General features: G+C 41.3%; 1 protein-coding gene across 1 annotated transcript in view; it reads right to left on the bottom strand.

The window, feature by feature from the left end:
- TMEM47 (transmembrane protein 47) overlaps positions 1-17,328 on the bottom strand; it is a 34,200-nt gene extending 16,872 nt beyond the window's left edge. Inside the window, exon 1 of the mRNA XM_036271681.1 lies at positions 16,848-17,328. Within this exon, the coding sequence (XP_036127574.1) occupies positions 16,848-17,073 (226 nt within the window). The 5' untranslated portion in view covers positions 17,074-17,328. The remainder of the gene's footprint in view (positions 1-16,847) is intronic.
- Positions 17,329-22,809: the final 5,481 nt, after the last annotated feature.

Below are 22,809 nucleotides of genomic sequence, written 5' to 3'. Positions count from 1 at the left end.
CTCTTCTGGCTCTCACTTTAATGTACGTGCAGGAAATGAAAATAGACTTTAATCCATGATTACATTGCAATGCAGTCTATCCAAAGTCAAGAATGCATGATATTTGGATGCTGCATGCTGAAATTATCCCTCCAGAAACCTTCCAAAGTGCACTCTTTCCTGCTGGAGGCTAAGACATGAGTGAAGGAACCTTCAATACCTTATATTTTCTTTTTATTTACACTTGTATATTTCTGCTCAAGGGTCCTCTTCTATGTCCTGTTCTAATAAATTCTGGATAATAACTAGCACTGAACTAGAACTCACACTGCATTCAGGAAACAAACAAATAAACAAACATGAGGAAAACAGAACAAATCCACACTTCTTAAAATATAAAGATGAATCACAAGAACATGGAGAACATTTTTTTATGCCTTCTATTTGTCACAAAGCCATATAACTTAAAAAAAAGTGGCTTTCAACTAGAGTTTAAAAGGATACTCATGCTATGGCTTCCAGAACAGCATATTAGCCTTGAATTAAAAAAAAAAGAAGAAGAATCTTTACATTTGGAAGTCTCTAAATTTCTCTGAAAAAGTTTATATACACAGCACAATTATATTGTACTTTAACATAACAGAAATCCTTCTGAAAACTTGCATTGCAATTTATGAATAATAAATCATATTTTCATTATATCAGTGTTTGAGTACAAAGAAAATAATAAAATCTATCCATCCATGTAGTTCTTGAAGACTTTGTTTAAGAGAACCCATGCTGAATACTTTCTACTTATACTATTACTTTTATAAAATGATTATGACTGCCCAGCCAGTGTGGCTCAGTGGTTGAGTGTGGACCCATGCACTAAGACATCGTCGTGCGGGTGGCAGCCACTAGATGTGTCCCTTTCACGTCGATGTTTCTCTCTCTCTCTATCTCTTCCTCTCTCTCCCTCCTACTCTATCTGAACAAAAAATGGAAAAATGTCCTCGGGTGAGGATAAAAAAAAAAAAAAGATAGACTAAGATAGAAAACTGGCAAACTTTCCTTATAAATGGCCAGATAGCAAATATTTTTGGTTCTGTGGGTCATGATCTCTGTTGCAACTACTCAGCTACGCCATACAGTGTGAAAACAGCTATAGACAATACATAAACGAATGAACATGGCAATGCTCCAATAAAACTTTTTTTTTATTCCTCACCTGAGGATATTTTTCTGTTTATTATCAGATAGAGTAGGAGGGAGGGAGAGAGACAGAGAGAAACATCGATGTGATAGAGCTACATTGACTGGTTGCCTCCTGTACAACCCAACCAGGGCTGGGGACTGACCACAGCCGAGGTATGAGCCCTTGACCAGAATCGAACCTGAGACTCATTGGTCCGCGGGCTGACGCTCCAACTGCTGAGCCAAACTGGCCAGGGCGGTGGACTGGTTTTGACTCTCCGAGTGTAGTTTGCTGAACCCTGATCTAGACTTTCCGTAGCTTTTTAAATGTTGAATGTTTTCTAGGTAAAGGTCTCTCAGACAATAATACATTTATAACGAAGTCAATCTAATGATTAATACAGGAGCACCAAGTGATGGCTATCCAATTTAGCACGAGAAAACTTTAAAAAAAAAATCCTAATCTCACATCATGTTGAACTTCTTTAAAACTTTATTCCATATGGAACACCATATGAAATGCAATAGAAGCCACCAGGAGAATAACAGTTATTAAAAGCGTCCAGAAGTTAATTAGGAAGGGAACCTCTTATAGCCCAGGAAAGAGTTCTAAAAAGTAAATGAATACAACGAGTTCTGATGTTCTTCTAAATGTCCTATATTTAATTTTAGCACTGAGGGTTGTGACCAATGAAAAAGTCACTCTGGACATAAAGTCAAAAAGGCACATCACCAGCACCGCCACTATTGTGATACTGCTACCCTTCCCTTTGGTCCACAACCATAGATATGCCTGCTCAAACAGAAAAGCCATTTTATTTTCCAAGAGAGACTAGAATTGGGCCGTGTCTGCCACTGTCCTGGCCAGAGGCTGGGGTTCAGACTGAAGTATTAAAGCTTTATCTCTGGTGGACGGTGCCAAGTTTAGGGATTGTTGTCATTATATCCATTTGGAAAGATTCACTCAGGCAGGCTGCCCAGGACCAAAGCTTTAACTCGCTGACCAGATGAGCATCAATCAGGAAGCTGAAAGAGTGGTTCTATATGGCTACCGCAGTCAAAGAAGCCCGGGGCACTTTTCAAGGTTCAGCACTATGCATTTTGGAGCGATAAACATGCTTATGGTGTTGTGTCTCTCAGTAAACAGCTAGAATCCACTGTCCAAAAATTAGGGCCTGCCTTATAGGCGAGCTAAACTCAGGAACTATGTAGATGGCCCGATACCATTTCCTTCTTTCTCACTGAACAAGACTAGAATATGGGGAATTTTAAAAAATGAAAAACACTTTTATAGATACCTATTAATGGCTATTAAAATAATAGGCTTGGCCCGGCCGGTGTGGCTCAGTGGTTGAGCGTTGACCCATGCACCAAGAGGTCACCGGTTCAATTCCTGGCCAGGACATATGCCCAGGTTGTGGGCCTGATCCCCAGTGGGGGGCATGCAGGAGGCAGCCGATTGATTTTCTCTCTCATTGTTGTTTCTATCTCTCTCTCCCTTCCTCTCTCTCTAAAAATCAATAAAGAAAAAAAAACCTAATACGCTAGGTTTTGTTTACACAGATATTTACTTATCTACCAAATGCAGATTTGAAAAGAATGTATACACATAAAATATTCTGTTATATACTACAGGATGGGCAATTTACAGTAATATAATAAAGACCAGAAAACTTGTCTCTACACCAATGGTTTTTCCATTAGAAGATTTGCATGCCCAAAATACTTGCTATCCCATATTCAGTGTCGGCAAAACAAATTAAAAATTCTCAGTCCCATTCTTTAAAAAAAAAAAAAATCACCTATTTTAAATTCTCATAATTGGTGAATTTCTGTATCAATCTTAGTTCCCTAATTTTATAGCCCTCACAGTATTCAGTCAGATGAAGTGTTAAAAGTCCGTAGAGATTTATTACTCTGCATTAGTTTTACACATTTCTGTAAATGATATACTCATAGTGAAGTGGAGCAGTGAACAGAAACTAGCTCTGCAGAACATCAATGGCCATGGTGGTGTTTTACAAATTGCATTGCTCTGCACAATTAAAGCTGCTCATTGTTCAATGTCAGGCCAGCCGATCTGAAGTCTGAGTTTGGTTTCTAAGACCTGAGAGAACAAGCGATACTAAGTTTTGAGGAAGTTAACATATATTCTCTGGTCATAAACCGGTGAGGGCTCAAATGGGCTGGGAGGTATGTTTTGGATCCAAAAATCAAATCGGAAAAGAGGCTGTCACAGTATATGTCAGGTTCCAAGAGTATTTTGGCAGAATTGACACAGTGACACACTAGAGGCATAGGCACTGCGCCTATGGAAGCCAAGGCCCAAGACAAGTGTGTACTTCTCCCCTAGTGCTTTCTCTAACAGAAAAAAAAAAAAGAAAGAAAGAAAGCGTAACAGGAATGAATATGAACGTGTGTGCGTGCGCATGTGAGAATATAAAAGTTATATTCTGCCCTGTAGTCACAAAACAAAAACTGGGTCGTCCTTATGTCATACTGAGGGGGAGCAGAATTTGACACCACAAAATACACCCTTTTGGGGGATATTGATTATTTTAAGCTGGTTATTTTTAAGTAACAAAAGACTCAGGAAGAAACTTTGGACCTTCTCCCTAATGGCCTAGAAGAATTTTAGACAGAGGACCTGTTCCAGGAAGTGAGCTATCCTCACAGATAATATGAACCAGTGTGTGACAGACAAGGAGGCACCTAGCCAGGCCCTTTTTGTTGATCAAATCCTCTTTGTGTCCCATTGTTAAAGATGACCCAGCAAACGTTTTGTTTACCAAATATTTGCTTTTCATCTCCATGTGAACTGCCTTCTCCCCTTTGAAGTTCAACCGCTGCTGTCCTTTCTCCTTAGCTCCAGAATGGCATATAAGCCTCAACTGCCCTACTTGTCCCAGGGCCTCATATTCTAATGGAAATCCCATGAATACATAGGTCAGGATTTGGTTATTTTCTCCTGTTCATCAGTCTCACATTGATTTAATTCTTAGGCCAGTCAGAACTAAGAGGGGAAATGTAGATTTGCAGTGTCCCAACACCCCACGATAAAATCAAGGCCAAAATTAACATGCAACACGGGAACTAAATTCAAATCCTCTTTCAAGGCATTTTTTTTATTAGCTGGCACCAGAGTTTCCAATGTCTATAAATGCTTTAGCACTCTGCAGAATTGGGCCGAATTATTTTACGGTCTAACCTGACACAGTTCTGAAATTGTCACTGCATTATGAAAATCCTATGAGCCACGTTATAACTGCCAAATCAGAGAATTCTCATTCCCTTAGGGAATTCATGGTCAAAATTTACTTCTGATTTTCAGGAAAGGCAAAATCTTAATGATTATACATTTTCCACACTTTTTGAGCCAAGGTTAATGTACCACACCAGCACCTAAAGCTTTCCTCCATCCATCTCATTTCAAAACCTTTAACTTGTCAAATGCTGGCTAATTTATTTATCTCTGTAGGTACTGTTTATAAGCTGAGATTAGTTCTGTACGTAAATCCCCAAGCACACAATGGCTGCTTCTTTTAGCAAATTTGATATAATTAAAAAGCAATGAAGTGCCCAGGCTGGTGTTGCTCAGTGGTTATGAGACAGGCCAGCGAGCCAGGACAAGCAGAACAGGGAAACCGAGACAGATAACTGAACAAATTGGCCGAACAATTTACAGCGGAGACAGAAGGTCACCTCCCTAGAAATAACATTTGGCCTCAGTTGTATTTCAGCTCCAGACCCAGAAAAGCAGCAAAACCAGGTGGGAGACACCAGGACCAGCTGCACTGACTAAAGACCCCCTGAAGGAGCACACCTAGAAAACTAATGAATATTCTGTTGAAACCTTCCCTTGAGATTCCTGCCTGCAAGAGAAATAAAAGCCTCAAGACAAAGGATCCTGCTCTTCTCTCTCCTTCCTAGGAACAGGCACCAGGCCAGTACCACCCACCCCACCCACCCCCACCTTTTCTTCCCCCACAGGCACGCATCTCCTAGACTCTAAGAGACCCCAGGAGGCTTGCAACCAGGACAGCAGTTGACAGTGGCAGTCCGTCCCAGGCAACCCCTCCCTGCCAGCCTGTCCCCAAGGCCCCCCTTTCTCTGACTTCCTAGTGAGTCAAAGCAGCCCAGCCTCGGCTCATTTCCCCAGACCTTCCTTGTTTCACTGTCCCCCGTTTTAACAAACATCCCCTAAAATCCACCTGGACTCTTGTGAAACTTTTCCTGCAGGAAGTCAAGAACCCACACACTAGACTGGCGCTAGGCAGACCTGCTCAGGGCCAGGCCCCCTTTCCAGTAACAGTGTTGGCCCATGCACCGAAGGGTTTCAGGTTTGATTCCTGGTCAAGAGCATGTACCTGGGTTGTAGGTCCAATCCAGGCCCTGGGCGAATGTAGGAGGCAACCAGTCAATGTTTATCTCCTGCATCAATATTTCTCTCTCCCCCTCTCTTCCACTTTCTCTAAAAAAAAAAAAAAAAAAAAATCAATGGAAAAATATCCTCGAGCAAGGATTGACCAAAAAAAATTTCAAAAGCAATGAAGAAATAATTTTTAATCTTAAAATTCAACTCCCAGTTTAGGTGTGGTAGTATTTCTCTAAATGTATTCTGTTTTAATGCATGATTCTTTCTTTTCTATATCACAATTAAAATATTGATTTTTAATAATGTTTTATTAAATCTTTACCTGAGGATATGTTTTTACTGATTTTTAGAGAGGGGAAGAGGGGAAGAGAGAGAGAAACATCAATCGGCTGCCTCCCATACGTGCCCGATCAAGACTCGAACCCACAACCTAGGTATGTGCCCTGACCAGGGATCGAACCTGCAACCTTTTAGTGTACAGGTCGATGCTCCAACCAACTGATCCACCATCCAGGGCTGATTTTTAATAACTTTTATAATCACATTCAAATTTGCCAGATAGGCACTTATGTTTTCACTTCTAAGTCTCCAAAAGAAAATTATATGAACCAAAACTACATCCATGACTACAATCAAACTCGTTTACTAGTCAACCTATCATCTTGACACCCCCTCACAGTTCACCCACAGGCTCTCCCCAATTCACCCACATGAATTGGATCATTTCACTGAACATCAGAAAACATTCAGTTCTTCTAAATACCTTTATTCACATGCAGGACACATTTTTAGCAAGACATTTAAATTTATTTTAGTTATATTGGTGAGAACTCAGAAAGTGAATTCAATATTGCTAATTCCATTTTGTCATCAGAAATTGCAAGTACTGAGATGGTCTATGTTTAAGGAAAAAAAGCTCAGTTACAAAAAAAAAAAAAAAAAAAAAGCTCAGTTACAGGATAACATTTCCAACCCACATTCTCCAAGATATCCATCTCTTCACCGAAGACTGTGTCTTTTTCCCAACTAGCTCACATTGTCAGAAATTATGACATTTAATTGTTTTCATCAAATGTAACGTAGGAATTTATTTTGAGGTTAATACTACATACTTCTGAATTTGGAAAGGACTTATCCTCGTATATGGAAAATTAATTAAAATGATGCTGTTATTTTTTATAAAAGGAACACCAGAATATTTATGGAGGTATCAAATAATATACTTAACTTTTGAAAGTTAGTCTGCATGTGGTAAATGAAGTGGGACACCAAAACCATTATTGAGGGAGTTTAAACTTTGTTTTCTTGGCTACGTTGCATTTTGACCTAAATCCATCAGTTATGCATTAATTTTCCACTATTCCATGAGATGGAGACACAAACAAAGGCAGGGGAAAAAAAATTGGATTCCAGCCTAGCCCTGGCCGGTGTGGCTCAGTTGGTTGAGCATTGTCCCATGTACCAAGAGGTTGCCAGTTTTGACTTCCAGTCAGGGCACATGCCCAGGTTGTCGGCTTGATCCCCAGTGAGGGGAGTGTAGGAGGCAGCCAATTGATGTTTCTCTCTCGATATCCTCCCTTTCTCTCTCTCTAAAATCAATAAAAAATATTATTTTAAAAAACTGGATTCTACTTTCAATAATTAAAATGACAGAAACAATAGAATTTAGAGTCCTATTCTTTAGCCCATTTATGGATTAAAAAAAAAATGTGTCAAAAGTACAGTCCCAGCCTGAACTTAAGCACATAAATGACCCCAGTAACCATCCCACGTAGCAATGTACCCAACTCTAATGACCAAAGTGCAGATCAGTTTTGCCAAAATTTCAGGAAATTCTGGTTGCCACAAAGTACCAAACAGGTTACTAATTTTCAATCCATGAAAATTCTGTTCAAGCCTTTTGAGTTGCTTTGTATTGATGTTAGAAGAATACGCATCCTATTTTCATTAACAAAAAATTTTAGCTGCTTCACTGAATTCTATCTTAGAAAATTTGGTGGAAATGCAATCTATCATCTAAATACCATAACATATGGTGTTTTTACCCAAAATAAAACCATTGTATACAGTGCTTAGCAAAGATGTTTCAGTATTTAGACAGAAGGCGACACCATCACTGCTAATGACTGCTGTTTCTTACCATATACTGTATTAGGAAGCTTTCATTAGCATTTGGTGATAACTAATATTATCTAATGGGTACAGATGTTTCTCAATAGTAATTTCTAATCACAGCTATTTCTATAAAGTTGTGATGAGTTGTTACACTGAACATTGTTCCTTCTTCATTCTTTGGAAAAAACCTAAAAAGGTTACAATTTGGAAAACTTGGCTATTTGGAAAAGTAGGAAAAAGAAAACCCATGCCAGGACTAGGACGAGTAACTTCATCGAAGCAACTAAAAAGCTTTTGTGATGGATTTATGGTAGCTAATAACGATCAAAGAGAAGACAGAAGATAGCCAGACAGTAACACATGATCAGTATTAAAACACCCCCTTAGTAAATAAATACAGAGGGATAAAATTGGCAAGCTATTGCCCCCACCAATTCCCTGTTAGCAAGCTTCTTCAGATGAGATCCCTTCTTCCATCTCCCTGCAGAAGTCAAACTTAAATTTCCTCCTTTAGAGAACTTTGCACATTTATGTTAATCTGTTTAAAAGAAACTGTTTCATGCATCACCTTACTCTCATCACCAGCAGCACAGGGCCTGGCATACTGACCGACTGGTTGACTTTGTTTAAAAAAAAATAAAATTATTATTATTATTTCTATTGATTTTTAGAGGAAGGGAAAGGGAGAGAGAGATAGAAACATCAATGAGAGAGAACATGGATTAGCTGCCCCCTACATGCCCCGCACTGGGGATCGGGCCCATAACCTGGGAACGTGCCCTGACTGGGAATCGAACTGGCGACTTCATGGTGCATGGGTCGACGCTCAACCACTGAGCCACACCGGCCACGCTGACCGGTTGGTTTTGTACCAGGATAATGCCTACTCCCTGCTAAGAAATCAATGAATATGTGTCAGTGAAGTTAACTCCTTGGGTATATGTGAGAAGACAGGAAAGAAGGGAGAGGTCACTTGTATCCTTCTTTAAGTCACCTAATGGTGCTAGGAATAAACTCCAGGTTGCATTCACAAAGCACTAGGGCAGCATTTTGATGAACATTGGTTTAGGGACCTTAAGTCATGAATAGCAATAAAACCCCCTCTGATGGGAATTTTTCTTTTGTGGGTGTTCTTTTTTTATGCATAGGGAACATGTGACTCAGAGGTCCCAGACTTCTATTTTTTAACATCTTTTTGCCTAATAAACATATATTTTGAAAAGAATCAGGATTTGTGACATTATCTTGAAACATGGCTCATTCTACTATCATTTAAAATCTCATAAGTGAATAGGCTGGTAGAGACAAAAATGATCTCCTAGATAGTTTTGCTTGTTCTTTAGGAACCATGGTGCCATGTTTTTGTAGGATTTGTTTTGTTTTATTATGGGAGTCTTTGGTGCCAAAGGCAAGATTACAGTACAATAGAAAATTGATGATCTCAAAATCCTATGCAAATACAAGAGCAGAAAAGCGTAAGGAAAGGTGTCCTTGTCTAATTTTCAAGGGAAATGATCCAATACTTTGACAAGGCTGGTAAAGATTTAAACGTCAGTGACTTTGACGTGTGAGGGTGAAATTCTGCTTAAGGAAAAATCAGTCTCTTTTGATGAAATGAATGTATCTTTTAAAAAATAAAGCCAGAATACAGTGATAAGTTGATCCAGTAAAATTTATATCCATTTACTAAGCATACATGGCTGGCTTCCACATACTTTTGGAATTATTTTTCAACTTAAAATTAAGTCTTTGTTGATTTTGAAGGACTAGCCATGGTAATAATGTAAATTGGATGATAATAAACATCTAAAACTTAATTTATCAACATATGTAAGTCTATCTGAAGACTCTAAATTCTATATGAAATCAAATTTTGGATGATAATTTCATAAAATGTGGACATCTATTTCATGTGTAGTCCTTAATCTCTTCATCCAAAATTCCATACATGACAGTATTCAACAATCCTTCAAACACCAAGAGATAGTTATCTGAAACATCAGAGGGAATTTTGAAAACCCACTCTGCAAAAATACTACAGCTACCACAATCTCCCTGTTGTGTCTTTAACATTGCGCCTTGTCTCCTTTTTCTTAATCCACGCAATAAATTTGATTGGGCAGCCTATTTTTAAAATCTTTCCTACTCCAAATGTGCTATGATTCTGCAATTCAATATATGGGTAGTTATCAGGCAAAGAATTCGTGTTTTTTTATAAGGCAAACAAAAAACAACTCTGCAACTTCTAGCGCTGCAAGACTTGGCTCCTGTCTGGAATTTTAATGTTTTAGTATTTGTGTACAAAGCATCTCATTAGGCTCACAACACTTTTAAAACATACTAAAATTTTATCATGCAACATGAAGTAGCATATTACAGTGCAGATTCTTAATCAGTTTGAGCCTTGGTCATTTGAGACTGTAAATCAAAGGTGACCTAAGGTTATACAGAGAGAAGAAAAAGGTCTCTATTTGCAAACAGGTTAGGTTCTTGAGTTCATTTATTCCAAATACAAAGTTAACTGTCTACAAGTGACCAATCATTAAAACCATGTGTTGGTTGAGGGTAGTTTTTTTTTTAATTTTTTTTCTTTATTGATTTTATAGGGAGAGGAAGAGAGAGGGAGAGAGAGATAGAAACATCTATTGGCCGCCTCCTGCATGCCTCCCACTGGGGATCGGGCCCACAACCTGGGCGTGTGCCCTGACCAGGAATCGAACTGGTGACCTTTTGGTGCATGGCTCGATGCTCAACCAGAGCCACATCGGCCGGACATGGTTAGTTTTTTCCCTAACCAAATATTATTTATATAATCTACCCAGAGTTCTTAAGGAAAGAAGCTATGTAGTTAGTTGTCTTTGTTCTTCGGAGGCACTAAGGAATGCAGATTTGCAGCTAAACTCCAGTGTCAAAATATATGCTGTAAACATGGCCCAAAAGCATCTCCTACTCTGCATGCTCTTCTATAATGTGACAGTGTCGTTGATCCATCAAGAGGTGGAGTCCAATTGTCCTCCCCTGGAATCTGGGCTGGCCATATGGCTTCTCTGTGATGTTCTAGGCTAGTTCCAAAAGAGCCCGTTTCTCTTAGGACCGTGGTTCTGGACAAAAACACTCAACCTCTAAGAAGTCTAACAACCCTAGACCACCATGCTAAAGACCAGTCCCACCAAGGTACCAAACCCAGTGAAACCATTTGGAAGAGGATCCTGTAGTTCCAGATGCTCCAGCCCTTAGACATTCAGTCAGACATCCTGGAGCAGAGACATACTCATTATGCCCTACCTGAATTCCTAACCCACATAAGTCATGAGCATAAAATAATAATTGTTATTTTACACCACTAACTTTTGGGATGGTTTGTTTCCCAGCATTGGTAACTGGAACACTATTGGATAAATCCTACCTCTACCACTGATTGAGAACTTCGTAAACTTACAAAACCCCTGGTCTCTTCCAAAATGTATAGGGTAACATTCGCTACTTTGTAAGTTTATTGTGACCTTGGGAATACTTCAGATGTCTGGCCTGTAAGGGTATTGAATAAAAGGTAGCTTTTATTTGTGATCATGATCTATCTACCAAGAGCATTGTTAAATGCTAGGTAATGCATATCAAAATTAAAATTTGAAACTAACAATGTACTTCATTGTTTAATGCAAAGAAAATTTTCCACTTAAGGGGGCAAAAGTCCTTAATTATTGAAAAAAATCACTTTGGGTTTGTTTTTCTGTATAATAAGGAAGAAACATAACCTTAATGAGCACACACTTTCATATAATCTCCAGAACTAACCATTTGAAGGTGTTAAGTTGTATGAGATCACACGATTGGTAAGTGGCCAGTTTCAAGGCATTTTGAATCCAAAACCTCATGTATTCTTATAAAACTACTTGATCCTCCTACAGGATTATGTTATAATTTAAAATAATTCATACATAAGTTTACTGTGGTATTTAGGTAATGTATTCCAGGGATTGATCTAAGTGCTGATAATCTTTCTTGCTAATATATCTAGTAGCACTGGATGTGTATCTATGGCCTCGCCAAGTGGTCTTACTATTAAACAGAAGCTTGAAAGAAATTCCTAAAGTGTACTCCAGACTGAAGGCAAAATCTATTGCTTAATGTTTTTGTTTGTTTTGAAATGTTTTATGAAAGGCCAGGCTTCTCACACATCCATCAAATCCCTTAGCTGACAAAGACTGATCTAAATGGTTCCCTGGAGATTATAATCATTCCATAAATGTTAGCAAAAGAGGAATTATATCTGCTTACAAATTAAAATATCCTTTGTGTCCTGGCCGGTTGGGCGCGGTGGGAGGAGCTTCGGCCCAAGGACCAGAGTCTCACGTTCAATTCCTGTCAAGGGCAAGTACCTTGGTTGCTATTCGGACCCTGGCCCTGGTTGGGGTCATGTAGGAAGCAACCAGTCGATGTGTCTCTCTTGCATAGATGTTTCTCTCTCTCTCCCTCCCACTCTATCTGAAGATATATAGAAAAATATGGTTGAGCCCTGGCCAGTTTGGCTCAGCAGTTAGAGTGATGGCCTGCAGTCCAGAGAGATCCGGGTTCGGTTCCCGCTAAGGGCATGTACTTCGGTTGTAGTTTGACCCCAGCCCTAGTTGGTCGTGCGGGTGGCAGCCACTCCATGTGTCCCTTTCACGTCGATGTTTCTCTGCTCTCTCTCTCCCTCCCATTCTATCTGAACAAAAAATGGAAAAATGTCCTCGGGTGAGGATAAAAAAAAATTATGGTTGAGCGTTGTCCCAGGCACCAAGAGGTCACTGGTCTGATTCCGGTCAGGGCACATGCCCAGGCTGGGGGCTCGATCCTCAGTAGGGGCATGTAGGAGGTAGCCGACTGATGTTTCTATCTCCTTCTCCCTTCCTCTCTCTAAAAATATATTTAAAAAAAAAGAGAATAGTTTAAAAATATTTTACTTTATTTTTTCCATCACCATTTATCCCCTCTATGCCTTTAATTTCCACCCACTCCCCCAGTCACCACACTGTTGTACATGTCCATGAGTTCTCTTTTTTTCCTTTTTTTCTCAATCCCTCCATCACCAACATGCCCAACATCTTAGGAGATGCTAAAAGAAAATCATCATGAAGATCTTGAAATAAGTTATACTTAGTTGTGTATGGTTTTTACTTGAGAAAGTTTTGGTGCTAAGTGTTGCTCTTTGTATGTTTTCACTCATTTGAACTGTGGAAGTGGAAAAAAAAACCCAGCATTTGTTCTACTTATGTTCTTTTGCAGGAAAATGAAGCCAAAGAAGGTATATAACTGTTGTGACCTCCAGGCTTGCTGAGCTGTTTGTAAACATGCATCAATATCAACTCATTTTAAGCAACAAGCTGAACCTTCCTTGGAGTCAACTTCATTGTGAGCTTTCCCAATGAAATGCTGTTTTCCAATCAAGGTACGGATTTAAAACATGCACAGATGATACCTCTCTGAACTCAGAATCACTGTATATCAGATTTTCTAAGATTTGCAGGTGTTTTATTTGGTTTATCTTAAACTACCAACTAAGACAATTTCTTACAATGCCTTTTAAAGTGGATTTTTATATTACCATTTAAAAAAATGAGCTACATATAAAGCACTCTTTGAAAAAACCTCTTGTCAACTGAAAATAATAATATTCACCTGTTATTAGAATAGGGTGCACTGCCATTTCAAAACTGCCAGTGACTCATGTTACAAATGCAGCTATTTTTAGGACAGTGCAGGAATGATGTTAACAATATTCCTTGAAAAGCCACTAACGATTTGATCAAGTATTTTGTGGATGAAAAAAAATGGATAAATGTATTTGTTATATCCCCAAATTACGCTCAGTAAAATGTGTTCATTTGGCCACCTGCAGGTCCTTGCTTTTTGCTTAGTCAATAAATCACACAAACATCAAAAAAATCTGCTTTGTATGAAATAGCTACATATTTATGAATGTTAAAGAAACGTAAAATCACCCTAGAGGTTATACTGCGCGTTTGATGTCAAGTTCAGGGCAGCAGCACTGTATACACTAGAGTAATCCTATTTGCACATAGGATTCTTCTGTAATTGTTATCTATGGCTGTGAAACCCTAACTATATTCTTTTAAAAAGTTATCAAAACTAAATGTGACTAAGCAAAAGTCTAAAACATTACTATCATTAAAAAAAATAAGACTAAACATGAATTAAAAGGATTTATTAAAAACCAGCATCAGTAGTGGGGAAAAAAACATCCTTAGAAAGAAATTCTATGGCCAGCAGCCATGTGAGTACTACAGATTTGAAACTTCCTAATGAGCATACTCTTATTATTCCTTTGTTTATTTCCACTGCAAATGACAGTCAATTAGCCATTTTCTCATTTGTCATTTTTGGAAAACTTAAATCTTAAGATAAATGCCTAGAGTGTTCTCTATTCACTGAACTGGGACACCAGAGAAAAGCGTTAGGGCTGATTGACACCAGGATTACTGGTTCCTACTAGAAGTGCTGACGCAACCTTCAATACACCAGGACACAAAAGGCATGGTTCTGCTTTGACTTAGAACCAACAAGCCGGTTATAAGCAGCAAACGATGCATATTTGGTACCACAATTAAAACGCAGCTTTAAAAATAATGGCCGAGGGGAAAGTTTCTGTAGGAATTGGGCCTAAGTAGGACAGACTGTCGTCAGTAGAAACATTCCTGAAATTTCCCTTCTGTAAACACAAGCTGGCCTCTTCACAGCAGTTTTAATTCTAATTAAGACAAAGGTTTTTAATTAAGCCCTGAAGATCCTGCTGAAGGGCCTTCGATAAAACTGTCCTTGCTGGTTCTTCCCAAGGTAATTCATTTCAAGAGACAATGAAGTGGATCTCTTAAAATCTTCAGAAGACATGTCTCTCCCTGCTTTCTGCCACTCCACACAGCAAACGGGCTGAGAAAAACTGCTGGCCCTTTGGAACACGCAAGAAAAGCACGGCTCGTTTTCAATTCAAGCTTCCCCCTTCTTTTCAAGACACTGGTGGATAGAGGCTTCAAGTCCACAGAATGTTGGAAGAAAACTGCTTTTGTAAAGTGGGGAGCTTGAGCAATTTTCCATATTGATCCCCCCGTTCCCCGCCCCACACACACCACCTTGGGGAGGCAAAGATGAACTGCTACTACATAAAGAAAGCTAACTTGTCCAGATAGCCTCACAACATCTCGACTTCCCACTCCACCCCCATTCCGTGCAAAGTATACTTTTTCTAGGATGAAAACTATTTTGAAAGCCAAATGAAACTGAGGCTAATTTTCAGGAACCCAAATAGAAGTCAATGCTGGGGTATGAGTTTCAGCAAGAGGGCAAAATAATGCGTTGAGGGAAAACCTAAGAAAACTACCTAACTCTGATTTTTACCTTGTTCAGTCCAGTTATTACTACTTTTGCATTAAGCTCCTGTCTCCCTACTTCCTGGCCTAGAGAGGGGAAAAAACACCAGGATAAATGGGTATGGAGGCAATTAAGGAGAGATTAGCCAGCACTGCATACCGCTCAACCAAGCTGGCTTCTCCCCATACCCCACATTCCTGGCCAAGAGAAAAGGATCCTGGCCTGAAAAGAAAATGGGAGTTGAAGCTGGTTTCTCTAACCTAGCTGAAAAGTCTTTATGCAATCAGGGGCTATTATTTCAGGAAACAGTGGGAAAGGGGCAAAAGATTCACGTTGCTAAGGAGACATGCTGAAGCTGGCATTCCTACATAAATTTCCATTTCTATGGAAGAGAGCAAAGAAAAGATATTTTCCCCAAAGTTTATTTGGATCCCCTGGTTACGGAAGAAAGGCATTTTACCGATTTATTTCATCTTTAGTTGTAAACAACCAACCCTGAAAGAATTAAAAGGCCTAAATGTTGACCTCCTGCTGCCAACCAGTCCCCTCCACAGTGAATTAAGCAACAAAGCCAAAACCCTTCAATGGAAATTTTGAGGAAATATCAAAGAAAAAGCCTTTTGTAAACAGAAAATCAAATTTATGGAAGAAACTTAACCAAGTGAACTAATCTTTCTTATAACAAGAAACCAAAGACAAAAGTCAATCAGATTCTTGTGGATGTTGTGCTATTTCAACTTTCTTGGAACTGGAAACGTTTCTAGTAAAGCTTTATAAATAGTCCCAAAGACATGAAACTGGCATGAAGGAATTTAATGAGTTTCTTAGGGGTTTGTGTAAGTGCATAAAATCACGGGCAGGTCCTCTTTCTTTATTCCCTCTTCTCTGTACACTGGCTAAAGAGTCAAGATTAGCAAGGAAAAGGGTTTGCAGCAAGAAATCTAAGTTGGCAGATTTCTGCTAAAGGCATAACTGGGGAGCAGGGGAAGGCAACTAGGGGGTCAAGGAGAGAGTAAATCAGCAAAGTCCCCATGGGGTTGACAGACCCAGTGACTACCTTCTTCTCCACCCTGCATCCTATCCATTTCCAGCTTTCAGTGCTGGCTGAATAAGGTACGAAGTTCCAGGATTCTGTGAGTAGTTCATGAAGAGAAAAGAAAGCAAGGTCTGGAGGAGAGAAGAGGTACTTGGACTGGGAGAGAAGGGCAACTCACAACCAAGGGCAGTGTCACCAAAAAAGGAAGGAAAATTAAGCCTGTCCCTCTCCCAACTCTCCACATCCCTCAAAATTGTCAGTAAATAAAGTCCGAACCTAAACTCACTGGGGAAAAGCCAGGTAAAGTGGAGTAGAAGGGGCAGGAACGCGGGCACTAAGAGGTAAACTCGGGCGGATTCCCGCGGATAAAAGAGGGAGAAGAGCGCGGAAGACCGAGAGAACCCACGCCATCCCGATAGAGTTGGGGCGTTTTTGCTCTCTCTTTTTTAAAGGGGGTGAGGAAGCCCTTGCATTTTTAACACTGCCACATGGTTCTCGCCTTAAATGATAACAATAACCCCAAAGACCATACGTGTTGCTCCAGAGCCCGAGGAATGGCCACAGGAGGAGAGAAGAGGGCACGGGACGTCGCATTGGGTTGGTTTGGCGACTAGGACCGGGGAGTGGGGAGGAGTGGACAGCAGAAAAGCGGCTGGAGCCTGAGCACCCGCGAAGGGTCGGGATGGAGCGGACAAGGTAGGGGACACGGAAGGTGCGGGGGAAAGGCGGTGGCGGTCCTGGCAGTGGGGCACGGGGCTGTCTGGGGCGGGAGGGAGGGGTCGCGGCACGCCAGGCCCTCACCGCTGCTGAGCGTGGACTCGCAGTGCCAGCTGTCCAAGCTGGCGGGTTTCCGGCAGGACTCCCACAGGGACAGGTAGTACTGGTGGTCGGCCGTGACCCAGGCCGGGCTCAGCACGGCCCCCAGGTCCAGACACAGCGCCAGGAAGATGCACACCAGCCCGACCAGCTTCAGCGGGGTTAGCACCGACACGCGCACCTCCTCCATGCCGCTGCCCGCCGAAGCCATGCCCCGGGCGCCGCAGTCGGCCGGCCCGCGGGAGGCGAAGACTCCGGACGGGTCCGGAGAGCTGGGTGCCCGACCTCCCTCGAAGGGAAGCAGCGGAGCCGCCGTGCGCGGGGACTCGCTCCCTCGGGGCTCCGCGCCTCCTGCCGCCGCGAAACTGGTCTGCGGAGGTGGCCGGCCGGGCAGAGGTCGTCAGCAGCCGCAGCGACGCCGATCCCGCCGCGGACCTTCGCCACCGATCCCGCGCCGCGATCTGCCCGCGCCCGCTCCGCCCCAGCGCAGTCCGGCTCGCTCCGCCCCGGCCCCTCCCCAGGCTGCGGGAGGCGGTGCCGAGTGGGGCGGGGCGTCGGTCCGCACCCAGGCGGTGTCAGGCTCCGACTCTGGACTCCGGGTGCCAGAAGCTTGCGCCCGCCCCTCCCCTGTCCGGTGCCCGCGGAGCGGGTCCCTACTCTCTGCCCCTCGAGCGTAGCGCGCGCAGAGCGAGTCTTCTTCTCCGGTGCCCCGCGCGCGCGGAGCCGGTACCAGCCCCCCGCCCCCACCGGCTGCGCGGGGCAATTCCTCGCAGCGGCCCCGCCCCGGGCCCCGCCCCTGGCCGAGCCGGCTCTGGGGTCGCCTCGCTTCCCGCCTCCATCCCCCGCCGTCACGTGGTTTTCCTTTTCTTAGCAAGCTGGGGTCAGTGCTCTTCTAAAAGGCGCCAGCTGTGGATTTCTAGGTTTCCTGGGCTGTAGCCATGGGACCAAGGAGAGGTTCTTTCTTGTAACACCACCCACCCCCTTCCGCCCCGTCAGTTTCTTATCCTGGGAGACTTGAAGGAAGGAGGAGAAACATGACAACAGGTATTTCGTCCTCTGTTTTCAAATCCAGGACGGACCCAGTCTAGGACCCAGGAATACCCCAGTTTTCCCTATTTCCTAACTTTCCCTCTAAAACTGCTGTCATTTCTATTCTCTGGACTTGCCACCTTTCACGCCCCCTGTGAAGGGCGATTGCTCAGGGAATGCAGGCGCTCAAATAGGATGGAAAGCTGCAAAATCTGACTTGCTTCCCTGCTGCTTTGTTCTTTGGGTGTTGACTAAAACCGTTATTCTTTGGACTTTGCACTAGACAGAGTTGGATCCAAATCCCTCCCTGGGCATAAACCTATATTTGTACCCCGCAAGACATAGCCCAGGGGCTGGCGTAGGGACGGTGGCATATCTTTAAGAAATCAATCTACACATGTGTATTGAGCACCTACTGTAAGCTCTGGGCTAAGGATCCAGCCAAATATGACCTTGCCCCTGTTCTTAAGGAGACACTGTATTTTTTTTATCTATGCCTGAGGAATAAACACCCCTTGAAACTGAATGTGCAATTCTGTAATTAACTAGGTCAGCTTGTGATTGGTGGGTCATCTGTCTTCCGTATCTCTTGGACTACTTTCCATTTTTCCCATAACAATTTATTGAATAGTAGATCATTGCGGGTGAGGGTGTTCCCAGATCTTTCACCATTTAGAAAATTTGGTGGCAAACCCAAAATAGTGGTTAAAATCTGAAAAAGGGGGGAAATGCCTTCTTCTTTTAATGAAACACAGTTCTTTACACTACAAAATTTCATAGTTTTTGTTAATAACCATTTATTTTCTTCTAACCACATCTTCCCATGGGAATGACCACATTTTGACCCAAGCAACATTTTGAACATAAGAAACAATCAGTGGCCCTGGCCAGTTTGGCGCAGCGGTTGGAGCGTTGCCCTGCGGTACAGAAAGACCCGGGTTTGGTTCCCGCTAAGGGCACGTACCTTGGTTGCAGTTTGTTCCCGGCCCTGGTTGGTTGTGCGGGTGGCAGCCACTCAATGTGTCCCTTCACATCGATGTTTCTCTCTCTCTCTCTCTCTTCCTCTCTCTCCCTCCCGCTCTATCTGAACAAAAAAATGGAAAAATGTCCTCGGGTGAGGATAAAAACAAAACAAAACAAAAAAGAAACAATCAGTGTCAAATGACTTGAGAATAAACCAGTCCAATATGAAATAAAAACTCATGGTTTCCATATATTTGGAAATTAGAAAACTGGTAACTTTCCCCTACCCTTCAATCACATTTGTTTCCATTAATAAAGAATGCCTGGAGCACTCCAAGCTCCTTAACCTCTGACTTCTAACAGGCTTCTTGGCCTCCCAACCTCCCAAAGAGGAAGAAGCCTAAGTGCTTCTCCTTGAAAATGGTGCCTAATGGAATACTGAAAGATTAAAAACCAGGATGATTAATAGGGATGACCAGGCATAGTTTTCTTTTACCCGGATTTATATTCATGGGCTTATAATGTGCTTTTGAAAATAATGTTAAGAAAATTTCTTGACTGTACCCTCGAAGTTATAAAGATATATTTTTTCTTCAAGTTCTACCACCTACTCGTTAATATGTTCCATTTCTAGTCAGCCAGTGTTTTTTGCTTTATCTTGTTCCCTCTGATTTGGGCTTTCTTTCTTCTCCAGCCCCACTGTAGCCTCCCCTACCCTCATTTTGCTTCATTTTTCTGGCTTGTTCTCAACTGCTTACTTGAGTGACTCCATCTTTCTTTGTACACTAACTTATCTGTGTACTCCCTCCAAAATTAGAAAACAACAAAAAGCCAAATTCTCCTAAAATATTCCATTCCTCTGTTAATTATTTCTAGAATTTGTACAACATAATACAGATCAACCGTCCTTAATCCTAACTTTCAAAAAATGAAAAGCTCTCAAGACAAAAAATGTTTTTCTTTTCATCAGTTTGTAGCAAATTCATTTGATAGAAAACCCAATTTCAAATGATCTGAGGCTATTTACTTTTGATTTATCCTACTTAGTGTGAATAAATATGTAGTTACAAATCCTGTTGGATGTTATCTAATTCACAGTATGTGCACCATAGTATCCTTCAAAAGCCTGAAAAAGTCTGAATCCTTAACATAGCTGGCCCCAAAGTTTTCAGATGAGAGACAGTGGATCTGCATTTACCCTAAAGATGGAAAAAGTAGAGGAAGGGGAATTTCAATAATTAGTAAACATTGAATGAAAACCTAAAAAAAAAATGATTATCTGGTTGGAAGTAGAATGGGAGGTGACAACTAAGGTGGGTGTGCCTGTGTGTGTGTGTAGGAGAAAGATAGAAACAGGATTGAAATAGACCCATATCTAAGAAATAGTATGTGAAAAAGAGTTTCTAGCTCAAGAGAATTTACTTGAGATCTCTTAGAAGCAATGACTTTGTTGGTCCTGTACTACAGTGTGACACAAAGGCCAGAGGCCCCCTCTTTTACCTAAGCCTAACCTTGGGCACCATGTCACAATAGTCATCCTTATCCATTGACCTCAAGGGGTCAAAGTCTAGGAGCTCTAACTCTATCCCACAGTATAGGAGCTCCATGAAAATTGAAAATCGAGTCACAGAACTCAGATGTGAGACTCTGTATGACTTGTGCAGCCAAGGAAAGGCAGGAAGGAGTCATTCCCCGACCCTGAAGTAAAGGAAGAGATCAGTCCCAAGCTTGAACCGGTCAGGCCAGATAAATGGGGCAGCAATGTGAGAGGTGAAGTTGGATGGAAGAGATTGGGAAGTTCCTCAGAAAAGTAAAAATGTATCATGGTGGGAGGTAGAAGGTGTGAAGGAGATGGGGAGGAAGAACATGTTTTAAGAGAATAAAGAGGTGTGAATGTCATGTTGTCAGCTCACCGCCTATCAGCAAAGGCACCATCTCTACATTTGCTTAGCAGTTGAAATGTACTACTATAAAGCTCAGTGGTTTGGGATAAACCAGAGGGGATTTAATCAGTTAGGGACCAAACAGGAATAATTTACTGTTTTCAAGAATGAGCCCAGAAAATCTCATACATTGTTTAAGTCACCAGTCTTATTGTCACAGCAGCCTCTAGTCAATGTCAATCTTCTACCCCTACTTTAGGTAGGCAGTGGGGAGGTGTCCTCCAGTTATTCTGAATTCACGTCACCATCCATATAGAGTGGGCTCCCTCTACCAGGAACAAGCCATTTTGCTCTGCTCTGCTCTTTGAGTCCTACTTCTCTTCCCAGATCCTAGAAAGTTCTTCCTACACTGCAGACTTTGAGCACTGGGATCACATCCAAACATGCACTAGTTAGATCTGTTTGCTCTCAGGGAGAAAGAAATAGAATGGAGGGGAAAATGATGACGAAACAATCATTAAAAGATTAGAAATATCCACCAACATTTTCTTCCAGTGTGATAATGTTGGCAAAATACATTAGAAGTTAGAAACAAAGAATAAAGAATATATCAGTAGCTTACTCTCTTTATTCCATTTTTGAGGTCCATGCTAGAAGGATTCTGATGGGAGTGAAACCATGATGTAATGAGGCATGCCTGCTATTTATGATAATAAACCATGTCCAAGAGAGTTCCAGGTTATGGTATATTGTGTATTGCATTATTGAGATTTCTTGTTGTGTTGTTCTTGGCTTATAGTTATCTCAAATAATTACAATTTCTGCTCTTAAAAAACAAAAGAACATTGACAAAAATGAAGACTTCCATCTTCAAAAAACTAAATTCCATCATTTTCTAATGTCTTTTCCAATTTAAAAGTGTATTATATTGGTGACTCAGATATGTCAGTAATAGCACATTCACTATTCACATTGTATGTTGATGTTTTGATTTCAAGTTAATTGTTTCACAGTAGTAGCTATGACCATAATAATTTACTCACCCACAAAGAAAGAAAATAAATCATGGAAGTGAAAACACAAGAGGCTACTGGAGTTGAAGGATGATTAATTTTAAATAAATATGTTTATTGTAATGAAAGAAGTGTGAGTTGGATGCCCAGGAGGTAGGAATACAGGGAAAATGAGAATATTTCCAGTGGGACTAAACGAAATGCCTTTTCCATCTTTTTCAAGCCTCTACTTCCTTAATAACAATCACTTATAGGCACAGATCTTCCTTCATATTTATATTTTATTTGTATTCCCATACAGCTTTGTGGAGTGTAAGCACTTCAAGCACCTCATGACTGCATATTAAAACTTTTTGTTTCTTTGTTTCCAAAACTATAAATTGAAGCTTTTGGTTACTCTGGAGCAAGTACACACCTACCAACATATTCTCATCCTTATGGTTTTTCGGTTATCCTTGGGCACCATCAGCATGATACATCATTTCTACATCTCTCCTGGTGTGCACCACTTTTGAGGACTGATTTGAAATGGAGCATCGGAAGCCTGAGAAATGATTACCTTGAATAGCTGAATACTTTCGTGGGATGAGCAGGTTTAGTTTATGCTTCATAGAGCTTGAAGCAGATTAGTGTTGAATTATGACTTAGCTGTTGATGTCAACACAAACTCAGGGAAGTTAGAGCAGAGATGGAAATCACTGTGGGAAATTGTTCGGCCATTCCATAGCTCTCTTTGGAGCTCATTAGCTAAGCTTCTGTGACTTCAGATTTTACTCTAAAGCCATCTTTGTGCAGTTCTTGGTGAGTTTTCAAAGAGACCTTATCCTTGGACATTTGAATGAAGACACTTGTGACTAGGTAGAAAAAGTCTGAGAAACATCTGCATAGAATACACCCTCCTTCCCAAATTAGATAGCAACAGGGTCAGTTTCTCATCTCAAAAACAGTTTCATCCATGATAATTGGCACTGTTGTATTCTCTCCCATGTGTTCATTGTTTGTAATATAGACAGTCTCAGAGTTGTGGCTGAAAGCCCTTTCCAGTGTTTTCCCGATAGG

Source organism: Molossus molossus, unplaced genomic scaffold (assembly GCF_014108415.1).
Source record: "Molossus molossus isolate mMolMol1 unplaced genomic scaffold, mMolMol1.p scaffold_m16_p_2, whole genome shotgun sequence".
NCBI classification, from domain to species: domain Eukaryota; kingdom Metazoa; phylum Chordata; class Mammalia; order Chiroptera; family Molossidae; genus Molossus; species Molossus molossus.
This window is presented reverse-complemented; position numbering and strand designations above follow the sequence as displayed.